At 36.4% G+C, this 12,309-nt stretch overlaps 1 protein-coding gene across 3 annotated transcripts in view; it reads right to left on the bottom strand.

The window, feature by feature from the left end:
• Nucleotides 1–6,902: 6,902 nt before the first annotated feature.
• Nucleotides 6,903–12,309, bottom strand: part of GPR155 (G protein-coupled receptor 155) — a 42,623-nt gene continuing 37,216 nt past the window's right edge. For 2 of the 3 annotated variants that reach the window (XM_082465355.1, XM_082465354.1), the window contains exon 16: nucleotides 6,903–8,835. In XM_082465355.1, coding sequence (XP_082321481.1) covers nucleotides 8,544–8,835 — 292 coding nt within the window. In that variant the 3' untranslated portion in view covers nucleotides 6,903–8,543. Of the gene's footprint in view, nucleotides 8,889–12,309 lie in introns of all 3 variants that reach the window. The other variant, XM_082465356.1, reaches the window with a different exon arrangement.

Genomic DNA, 12,309 nt, shown 5'->3' on the forward strand with positions numbered 1-12,309 from the left:
TTTGTGCTAGAGTTCTGTTCTTTTTTTTTTTTTTTGGTATAGTTTTTAGCACTTGTTATCATTGGTGGATTTGTTTTTAGGTTTGGTTGCTCTCTTTCTTTTTTTTATTACTTTCTAATTTTTAAATTTTTAATAATTTTTTTATTTTTTATTTTAATAACTTGGTTTTTATTTTACTTTTTTCCTTCTTTGTTTCTCTGTCTCTCTCTATCTTTCTTTCTTTCTTTTTTCTCCCATTTCTTCTGAGCCGTGTGGCTGACAGGGTTTTGGTGCTCCAGCCAGGTGTCAGGCCTGAGCCTCTGAGTTGGGAGAGAGACCTCCCGGCTCCAAGTAATATCAAACGGCGAAAGCTCTACCGGAGATCTCCATCTCAACACTAAGACCCAGTTCCACTCAACAACCAGCCAAACAACTAGCAAGACAGGAACACAACCCCACCCATTAGCAGAGAGGCTGCCTAAAATCATAATAAGGTCACAGATACCTCCAAACACACCACTGGACGTGGTCCTGCCCACCAGAAAGACAAGTCCAGCCTCATCCACCAGAACACAGGCACCAGTCCCCTCCACCAGAGAGCCTACACAACCCACTGAACCAACCTTACCCACTGGGGGCAGACACCAAAAACAACAGGAACTATGAACCTGCAGGCTGCGAAAAGGAGACCCCAAACACAGTAAGTTAAGCAAAATGAGAAGACAGAAATACACAGCAGATGAAGGAGCAAGGTAAAAACCCACCAGACCAAACAAATGAAGAGGAAATAGGCAGTCTACCTGAAAAAGAATTCAGAGTAATGATAGTAAAGATGATCCAAAATCTTGGAAATAGAATGGAGAAAATATAAGAAACGTTTAACAAGGACCTAGAAGAATTAAGAGCAAACAAACAATGATGAACAACACAATAAATGAAATTAAAAATTCTCTATCAGTAGCAGAATAACTGAGGCAGAAAAACGGATAAGTGACCTAGAAGATAAAATAGTGGAAATAACTACCACAGAGAAGAATAAAGAAAAAAGAATGAAAAGAATTGAGGATAGTCTCAGATACCTCTGGGACAACATTAAATGCACCAACATTCAAATTATAGGGGTCCCAGAAGAAGAAGAGAAAAAGAAAGGGACTGAGAAAATATTTGAGGAGATTATAGTTGAAAACTTCCCTAATATGGCAAAGGAAATAGTCAATCAAGTCCAGGAAGTGCAGAGAGTCCCATACAGGATAAATCCAAGGAGAAACATGCCAAGACACATTAATCAAACTCTCAAAAATTAAATACAAAGAAAAAATATTAAAAGCAGCAAGGGAAAAGCAACAAATAACATACAAGGGAATCCCCATAAGGTTAACAGCTGATCTTTCAGCAGAAACTCTGCAAGCCAGAAGAGAGTGGCAGGACATACTGAAAGTGATGAAAGGGAAAAACCTACAACCAAGATTACTCTGCCCAGCAAGAATGTCATTCAGATTTGACGGAGAAATTAAAACCTTTACAGACAAGCAAAAGCTAAGAGAATTCAGCACCACCAACCAGCTTTACAACAAATGCTAAAGGAACTTCTCTAGGCAGGAAACACAAGAGAAGGAAAAGACCTACAATAACAAAATGAAAACAATTAAGAAAATGGTAATAGGAACATACATATCAATAATTACCTTAAATGTAAATGGATTAAATGCTTCAACCAAAAGCATAGACTGGCTGAATGGATACAAAAACAAGACCCGTATATATGCTGTCTACAAGAGACCCACTTCAGACCTAGGGACACATACAGACTGAAAGTGAGGGGATGGAAAAAGATATTCCATGCAAATGGAAATCAAAAGAAAGCTGGAGTAGCAATTCTCGTATCAGACAAAGTAGACTTTAAAATAAAGACTATTACAAGAGACAAAGAAGGACACTACATAATGATCAAAGGATGAATCCAAGAAGAAGATATAACAATTGTAAATATTTATGCACCTAACATAGGAGCATCTCAGTACCTAAGGCAAATGCTAACAGCCATAAAAGGGGAAATCGACAGTAACACAATCATAGTAGGGGACTTTAACAACCCACTTTCACCAATGGACAGATCATCCAAAATGAAAATAAATAAGGAAACACAAGCTTTAAATGATACATTAAACAAGATGGACTTAACTGATATTTATAGGACATTCCATCCAAAAACAACAGAATACACTTTCTTCTCAAGTGCTCATGGAACATTCTCCAGGACAGATCATATCTTGGGTCACAAATCAAGCCTTGGTAAATTTAAGAAAATTGAAATCGTATCAAGTATCTTTTCCAACGACAGTGCTATGAGACTAGATGTCAATTACAGGGAAAAAATCTGTAAAAAATACAAACACATGCAGGCTAAACAATACAGTACAAAATAACCAAAAGATCACTGAAGAAATCAAAGAAAGAGGAAATCAAAAAATACCTAGAAACAAATGACAATGAGAACATGACAACCCAAAACCTGTGGGGTGCAGCAAAAGCAGTTCTAAGAGGGAAGTTTATAGCAATACAGTCCTACCTCAAGAAACAAGAAACACCTCAAGTAAACAACCTAACCTTACACCTAGAGCAATTAGAGAAAGAAGAACAAAAAAAAACCCAAAGTTAGCAGAAGGAAAAAATCATAAAGATTAGATCAGAAATAAAAAATGAAGGAAACGATAGCAAAGATCAATAAAACTAAAAGCTGGTTCTTTCAGAAGATAAACAAAATTGATAAACCATTAGCTAGACTCATCAAGAAAGAATGGGAGAAGATTCAATAGAATGAGAAATGAAAAAGAAGTAACAACTGACAGTAAAGAAATACAAAGGATCATGAGAGATTACTACAAGCAACTATATGACAATAAAATGGACAACCTGCAAGAAATGGACAAATTCTTAGAAAAGCACAACCTTCCAAGACTGAACCAGGAAGATACAGAAAATAGAAACAGACCAATCACAAGCACTATTGAAACTGCGATTAAACGTCTTCCAACAAACAAAAGCCCAGGACCAGATGGCTTCACAGGCGAATTCTATCAAACATTTAGAGAAGAGCTAACACCTATCCTTCTCAAACTCTTCCAAAATATAGCAGAGGGAGGAACACTCCCAAACTCATTCTACGCAGCCACCATCACCCTGATACCAACACCAGACAAAGAGGTCACAAAAAAAGAAAACTACAGGCCAATATCACTGATGAACATAGATGCAAAAATCCTCAACAACTAGCAAACAGAATCCAACAGCACATGATCCAACACCATGATCAAGTGGGGTTTATCCCAGGAATGCAAGGATTCTTCAATATACACAAATCAATCAATGTGATACACCATATTAACAAATTGAAGGAGAAAAACCATATGATAATCTCAACAGATGCAGAAAAAGCTTTTGACAAAATTCAACACCCATTTATGATAAAAAACCCTCCAGAAGGTAGGCATAGAGGGAACTTACCTCAACATAATAAAGGCCGTATATGACAAACCCACAGCCAACATCGTTCTCAGTGGTGAAAAACTGAAACCATTTCCTCTAAGATCAGGAACAAGACAAGGTTGCCCACTCTCACCACTATTATTCAACATAGTTTTCGAAGTTTTAGCCACAGCAATCAGAGAATAAAAAGAAATAAAAGGAATCCAAATCGGAAAAGAAGTAAAACTGTCACTGTTTGCAGATGACATGATACTATACATAGACAATCCTAAAGATGCTACCAGAAAACTACTAGAGCTAATCAATGAATTTGGTAAAGTAGCAGGATACAAAATTAATGCAAAGAAATCTCTTGCATTCCTATATACTAATGATGAAAAATCTGAAAGAGAAATTAAGGAAACACTCCCATTTACCATTGCAACAAAAAGAATAAAATACCTAGGAATAAACCTACCTAGGGAGACAAAAGACCTGTATGCAGAAAACTATAAGATGCTGATGAAAGAAATTAAAGATGATACAAACAGATGGAGAGATATACCATGTTCTTGGATTGTTAGAATCAACATTGTGAAAATGACTATACTACTCAAAGTAATCTACAGATTCAATGCAATCCCTATCAAACTACCAATGGCATCTTTCACAGAACTAGAACAAAAAATTGCACAATTTGTATGGAAACACAAAAGACCCCGAATAGCCAAAGCAATCTTGAGAAAGAAAAATGGAGCTGGAGGAATCAGGCTCCCAGACTTCAGACTATACTACAAAGCTACAGTAATCAAGACAGTATGGTACTGTCACAAAAACAGAAATATAGATCAATGGAACAGGATAGAAAGTCCAGAGATAAACCCATGCACATATGGTCACCTTATCTTTGGTAAAGGAGGCAAGAATATACAATGAAGGAAAGACAGCCTCTTCAATAAGTGGTGCTGGGAAAACTGGACAGCTACATGTAAAAGAATGAAATTAGAACACTTCCTAACACCATACACAAAAATAAACTCAAAACGGATTCAAGACCTAAATGTAAGGCCAGACAATACAAAACTCTTTGAGGAAAACATAGGCAGGACATTCTATGACATAAATCACAGCAAGATCCTTTTTGACCCACCTCCTAGAGAAATGGAAATAAAAACAAAAATAAACAAATGCGACCTAATGAAACTTAAAAGCTTTTGCACAGCAAAGGAAACCATAAACAAGACGAAAAGACAACCCTCAGAATGGGAGAAAATATTTGCAAATGAAGCAACTGACAGTGGATTAATCTCCAAAATTTACAAGCAGCTCATGCAGCTCAATATTAAAAAAACAAACAACCCAATGCAAAAAAGGGGAGAAGACCGAAATAGACATTTCTCCAAAGAAGATATACAGATTGCCAACCAACACATGAAAGGATGCTCAACATCACTAATCATTAGAGAAATGCAAGTCGAAACTACAATGAGTTATCACCTCACACCAGTCAGAATAGCCATCATCAAAAAATCTACAAACAGTAAATGCTGGAGAGGGTGTGGAGAAAAGGGAACCCTCTTGTACTGTTGGTGGGAATGTAAATTGATACAGCCACTATGGAGAACAGTATGGAGTTTCCTTAAAAAACTAAAAATAGAACTACCATATGATCCAGCAATCCCACTACTGGGCATATACCCTGAAAAAACCATAATTCAAAAACAGTCATGTACCACAATGTTCATTGCAGCTCTATTTACAATAGCCAGGACATGGTAGCAACCTAAGTGTCCACTGACAGATGAATGGATAAGGAAGGTGTGGCACATATATACAATGGAATATTACTCAGCCATAAAAAGAAACAAAATTGAGTTATTTGTAGTGAGGTGGATGGACCTAGAGACTGTCATACAGAGTGAAATAACTAAGAAAGAGAAAAACAAATACTGTATGCTAACACATATATATGGAATCTAAAAAAAAAAAAAAAGTTCTGAAGAACCTAGGGGCAGGAGAGGAATAAATACACAGACGTAGAGAATGGACTTGAGGACACGGGGAGGGGGAAGGGTAAGCTGGGATGAAGTGAGAGTGGCATGGACATATATACATTACCAAATGTAAAATAGATAGCTAGTGGGAAGCAGCTGCATAGCACAGGGAGTTCAGCTTGGTGCTTTGTGTCCACTTAGAAGAGTGGGATAGGGAGGGTGGGAGGGAGATGCAAGAGGGAGGAGATATGGGGATATATGTATATGTACAGCTGATTTACTTTGTTAAACAGCAGAAACTAACACACCATTGTAGAGCAATTATACTCCAATAGAGATGTTAAAAAAAATAATAACAGTTGATAAAATAAATATTAGAGTAACAGGAAAAGAGAGGTTTGGTCATAAAATGAGGTTAGCTAATATTTAATAAGCTCATGATTCCCTAAGGTGTGCCAGGCTCTTTATGAAAGTTATTAGATTTAATAAAGATGTTAAAACTATGGAAAAAAAAATAGTAGCTGAAATTTAAGTTTTTTTTAGTCAATCCTTAGATGATGTGGTTTATTATTTACCATTACATAATAAACCAAGGGAATAATCTAATAAACTGAGTATTTTAGAGAAAGCTAGTTTGATCTTTGATGAAAACATCCATTTACATATTAATTTTCAATAAAAAAATTTGCCCTAGAAATAATTATGCAGCCTAGCATTTTGGAAATCTAGTTCCTATTTGCCCCAAAATAGGTTCAACAGGGTGAGTGTTTTCTCTTTTTAATTGATTTTAGGCTTTTATCATAACAACTGTAGAAATTTATCGTCCCATATTTTCCTGAAAAATGGTAGTAAAATTTCTGATCTGAACTGTTTCCAACCATAACTCATCACTTCACTACCTAGTTTAGTGATCTAAAGTAATTTAATATTTTACATGATATGAGGTATGATGGGGCAAAAACTAAGAGCTGTATTCTACTGCATAGCAAATGTAACATAATAGTTTTACATTATTTTTTGCTTTTAGAAGCTGACTGATCATTAATCATTATTCCTAAAATGCCAAGCACAATTTACCTTATTCTAAAAGTACTGAAATTTAAATACAAGTTAGGCATGAAATTACTCATTGAGAACAAAGAAAAAGAACAATTGACCATGCTGAAGATTAGTATAAAAGGGGTATATTTTAATCAAAACAGTATTGGATAATTTTCTCAGCTGTGACCCTGCACATTAAAAATTATGAAATATGTGAGGACTCTAATGTCATATTGAGTCATGAATAAAATGTGTTTACTGAGTGCATAATTGGGCAAGGCCTTGTGCACAGATCCCATAGGGTCATGAAGAATAGAGCAATCTCAGGAGACCCATTTAAGGAAACATTGAAAACCTATAGAAAAGATCTCTCTGATGGCTTCTGCATTATTCAGATTACTCAAAGAAAAGACGTTGGCAATGCAAGTTAAAATAGATATTTTATTGAGAAACTTGCTTTGTCAGTGAGTGAGTAAAAGTTACAAATATTTTTATTTAATAAAATTAGCATATCCTTAATTCTAAAAACATCTCTTAAAAGCTTTCATTATCTGAAACTGCAGATCATCCTGAGTCAGGGTTTTCTTTTAGTGTCTTCCATGGAAAAAGATGCTGCCAATTCCTGTCATGCAAATAACAGAACATGTGTAGTATGACTTGTTCACAAGCAAAACAAATTCCCCACTTGAGTTTGAGTTTCTTGCATGCATATGAATTAATATCTTTATTGCTGTGACTATAAAATTCTCCTGGTACAGCAATGAGGCTTTATGCTTACTCCTGAGGATTCTAAGAGTTATAATAATGTGGTCATATTTTTTTTAAAAGTTATGTAGCAGACAGTTCTGCTGAAAAACCCCATTCCCTAGTTATAACTTAAAGTTGGTATAGGTTAATACTACACACTAATGTGTAATTTACTTGTTAAGTACACTAGGCTTCCATGCAGGTTTTTTTTTTTAATTACATTTTTGTTACATTAAAAGGGCAATGATTTAACCCTATAAATTATTTTCTAAATGGCTTTTACATATAAGACACTAAAAGTATGAGACAAATAAATATTTGAAACAGTTTTAAATAAGTTAAACCAGTACTAACAGCTAATAATTAAGTAGAGGGCAACATTTAGTAATTTTCAAATTTATAAATTTTTATACATGGACACTTAAAAAAACTAAATTGTAAATGTAAAAATAGGATGTTAGGCGTAGAATTTTAAAATCTTGGCTTGAATTACATAGTTTTTTCTTCTTTTTAACTGCAGGGAATAAGGTAATAGGTAATAAGGTAATCTCTGTCCTTCTGCACAGAGATGCTTTGTGCAAACACCAGAAATGATATGTCACACAGCAATAATTTTGCTGATAAATTTAAATGGATCTGCTCAAATTATTACTTTTAGTACAAAAGCTAAAGGTTAGACTATACTTCTGTTGATGAATTTTAGAGATAATAATATTTATGGAGGTTCTTATTTCCCTCCTAATGGCACAGATGAGTACACTGGATAGAAAAGCAAGAGGAGATGAAGCACTTGTTTTTTAAAAAAGTGCTTCTAGTTTTTAATGAGTACTATTTTTCAAGGGAATGGAAAAATAGAATAAGAAGGCCTCTCATAAGAATCAATGAAATTTTTTTTAGGAAGTGCTATCAATAAGTGCAAACTGGTCATAATTTAAGGTCCATATCCTCCCAACAGCACACCTGCCAAATTCGGCAATTTGAAAGAACAGTAAATTGGATATTGATTTTGAAATTACAGCACGCAACTGCAGGAAGCAATGTTTTAAAATGTTGGCATAGTCTATAGTAATTATTATATTCACTATCAGAACTTTAAATCTTGATTTGTTTCTCTTTTTTCTAAGTCAATTTCCTGTGTGTTTTACATACACATGAAATCACAGAATATTAGCATGGGGTGGGAACATGTCTTGTCAAGTTTTACAGAAGAGGCAACTGAGGCTCAGAGAGGTTGTGATTTGCCCAAGGTCCCCTAACTAATAAGTAACAGATCTGGGGCTAGAATATGACTCCATGTGGCCTTGTCTCCTTTATAACTTAGGTCTTAAGGGATGGGGATGAATGCTCAATTTCTTTGTATCGTTCCTGTTGGGGAATGTTTGCATTAATAGCAGGAGGACTCTGTTCAGGACTCTTTTGAAGAAATCTGTAAAACAAGTACTCATCCCGAAATTCATAATTGTTGGTGATGTGTTGGATGACTCCCCCTTGCACCAGTTTATCTCCGTATATCACAGCTTCACCACGGTCGGAGGCAAGGCCAACTTCAATTAGCCAGTTCACCAGGTCACAGCCACAGAAGGTCCCGGCAGAAGTCTTGGCACCACACCTGTATGTCAAAGGAATGATTCACCCATATGTTCTGTAAATCTGGTATCAGCACTGCATGATGGAGGACAAGCAAGGAAAAATAGAAGGAGACAGGGAAAGACAGCATGACAGTTAAAAGGTGGCAGGGATGAAACTATTCTGAATATAAAGGGTTTGTTAAATTACCTGAACCTAGAAAGACCCACCAGAGAAAAACAAAATAGGCCAATAATGCTTGTGAAAACAGAAACAAACAAAAAAAATGACTTAGATAATGTAAGTGCATCAACAAAGAAATATTCTTTTCATAGTAGATGGTCTTTTATGATCAGATGCATTCTGTAGATAGCAGTTATATATTTTATGTTATACTCAGTTAAAATAAATAATTTAATTGTCTCAGGAGCATTAAATAATATTTTTGCAAGCTCTTAAGAAGTGACAATTTTTACTAAATTACTGAAATCAAACTTTTTATTTTCTGCTTATCACAATACCTTTCTTCATGCCCTGAGCAAGATAATCTTACTGATATGTTAGGAATTTGCTCCATTAAGAAGCAGGTAGGGCTTCCCTGGTGGCACAGTGGTTAAGAATCTGCCTGCCAATGCAGGGGACACGGGTTTGAGCCCTGGTCCAGGAAGATCCCACATGCCGTGGAGCAACTAAGCCCATGAGCCACAACTACTGAGCCTGTGCTCTAGAGCCCACGAGCCACAACTACTGAAGCTGCGTGCCACAGCTACTGAAGCCCGTGCGCCTAGAGCCTGTGCTCTGCAACAAGAGAAGCCACCGCAGTGAGAAGCCTGCACACTGCAACGAAGAGTAGCCCCTGCTCGCCGCAACTAGAGAAAACCCACGCTCAACAACGAAGACCCAACGCAGCCAAAAATAAAAAAAATTAAAAAAGAATGACTATTAAAAAAAAAGAAGCAGGCAAAGGGTAAGTGAGATCTGTCTTGCTATAAATCTAAGATTTTTTTTTTTCATAGTTGTTGACTATATTCCCCACACTGTACATTTCACCCCTGTGATTCATCTATTTTACAACTGAAAGTCTGTACCTGTTAATCTCCATCACCTATCTCTTTCTTCCCCCCAACCTCCTCCCCTCTGGCAACCACTTGTCTGTTCTCTGTATCTATGACTCTGTTTCTGTTTTGTTATGCCTCTTCATTTGTTTTGTTTTTTTAGATTCCACATATAAGTGAAATCATACAGTGTTTGTCTTTCTCTGTCTGACTTATTTCACTTAGTATATTGCCCTCTAGGTCCATCCATCTTGTTGCAGATGGCAGGATTTCATTCTTTTTTGTGGCTGGGTGATATTCCATTGTATATATATACCCCATCTTCTTTATCCATCCATCTACTGAGGGACACTTAGGTTTCTTCTATATGTTGCCTATTGTAAATAATACTGCAGTGAACAAAGGGGAGCACATATGTTTTCTAATTAGTGTTTTTATTTTCTTTGGGTCAATACTCAGGAGTGGAATTGCTGGATCATATGGTACTATTTTTAATTTTTTGAGGAATTTCCATAAGATTCCTCAGATTTTTTTTTTTTTTTTTTTTTTGGCCATGCTGCATGGCTTGTGGGATCTTAGTTCCCAGACCAGGGATTAAACCCACGCCCCCTGCACTGGAAGTGTGGAGTCTTTTTTTTTTTTTTCCTAAATTTATTTATTTCACTTATTTATTTTTGACTGTGTTGGGTCTTTGTTGCTGCAGGCGGGCTTTCTCTAGTTGCGGCGAGCGGGGGCTACTCTTCGTTGCGGTGCGCGGGCCTCTCATTGCAGGGGCTTCTCTTGTTGCGGAGCACGGGCTCTAGGCACGTGGGCTTCAGTAGTTGTGGCACGTGGGCTCAGTAGTTGTGGCTCACGGGCTCTAGAGCGCAGGCTCAGTAGTTGTGGCGCACAGGCTTAGTTGCTCCGTGGCATGTGGGATCTTCCCGGACCAGGGCTCAAACCCGTGTCCCCTGCATTGGCAGGCGGATTCTTAACCATTGCGCCACCAGGGAAGCCCCAGTGCAGAGTCTTAATCACTGGACTGCCAGGGAAATCCCAGATTCCTCAGATTTAAAAAAGTTTTGATAATAAATCTGCTTCTTAATTATTTAAAATTTGTCTTCCTAATGCAAATGTGAGGGTGCCTCAGGTATGAACAAAAAAACAAGGGAAAAAGAAATGTAAAAAAACAAATTAAGTAGATTCTGTTCATTTTTATACAAGTATGCAATAGACAACATGAATCTGTCCACAAGCATTAGTTAAGCTGCAAAACCTAAAGTGCTTGACAGTAGGAAACAGTGGATGAATATCAAGATGAAATGAGAAATAGGTGACAAAAATTTTAAAGCATTTAACCACAAATGAATGTACATTAGCGTTTCATATAAAAATTAGAAAAGAGGTTAATATACATGAAAAAGTTTCTCAAGTACACAAAATCACAATATTGTAACATCAATATTTTACTTAGTAATAAGATATCTTAATTTATGCTTTGCAACTACAAACATCACTTTAAACAAAAGCCTGAATGTTACACCCGGAGTCTGAGCCTTTTTCCTTCTTGTTGATTTTAAATTTAGAGCCCTACATCTTCTAATCCAGACACCAACTGATTAATATTTGCTTCCTGATGACTGATCAGGCAGCTACAACCACAGCTCACGGAGTTGTACAGAGTGGCAGAGGATTAGCCACTATGCAGGATGCAGAGCAGTACCATCACCAGCCTGTGCCCATTTGCCATCTGGGACGGAGGCAGCCTGACAGCCCTGCAAATGGCAAAGAGCTATGCCAGTCAGCAATCACAGTGGGCCTGGTGGAGGTAACACAGAGTTACTTTTTTTAAATTTTAAAAAGCAATTTTAAATTGTTGAAACTATCCATAGATGGTACTTTGAAATAATTGTTTTTGGGCCTTTAAGGGTGGGAGACTAATTTTTTTTCATAGCTTACCATTTCCAGAAACTGGGCTAGGCGCATCATATAGATTTTGTTATCTAATGCAAAACAACCCCAAGAGCCAGGTATTTTAAAGAAGAGGAAAACTAAGGTTTGGAGACTTAAACTTGCCCAATGTCACAGAGCTAATAAGTGGCAGATCCAGTAATTGAGTTCTAGTATTAGTCCCCACCCAGTGAGTCCCCTTTCCACGAGCTATACCAGGATACCTCCCGTTATAATGAAATATAGTGGCATAATATTTGTAAATACCCTGAATGGTAATTTTCATACATTTTCAATTTTTCAGTTATAGACATAAAAGTATTCTTCATATCATGTTTTATTTTTTTCTCTTTTTTTGACAACCAAAAATATTGGCACTAAAACATTTGTTTATTCTTTTCCTGCTGTATACTCCATACAGGATTAGAAGAATAAATATGCTGTCATAGACTGAAGATTAGGACTTGAGGTGAAAAATAAGCAGCAGAATTAATTAAGAGATAGAAATTTCATTTCATTTTCTTAACAATATC

The sequence above is a fragment of the Balaenoptera physalus genome, assembly GCF_965194825.1.
Source record: "Balaenoptera physalus genome assembly, chromosome: 6".
Lineage (NCBI taxonomy): Eukaryota > Metazoa > Chordata > Mammalia > Artiodactyla > Balaenopteridae > Balaenoptera > Balaenoptera physalus.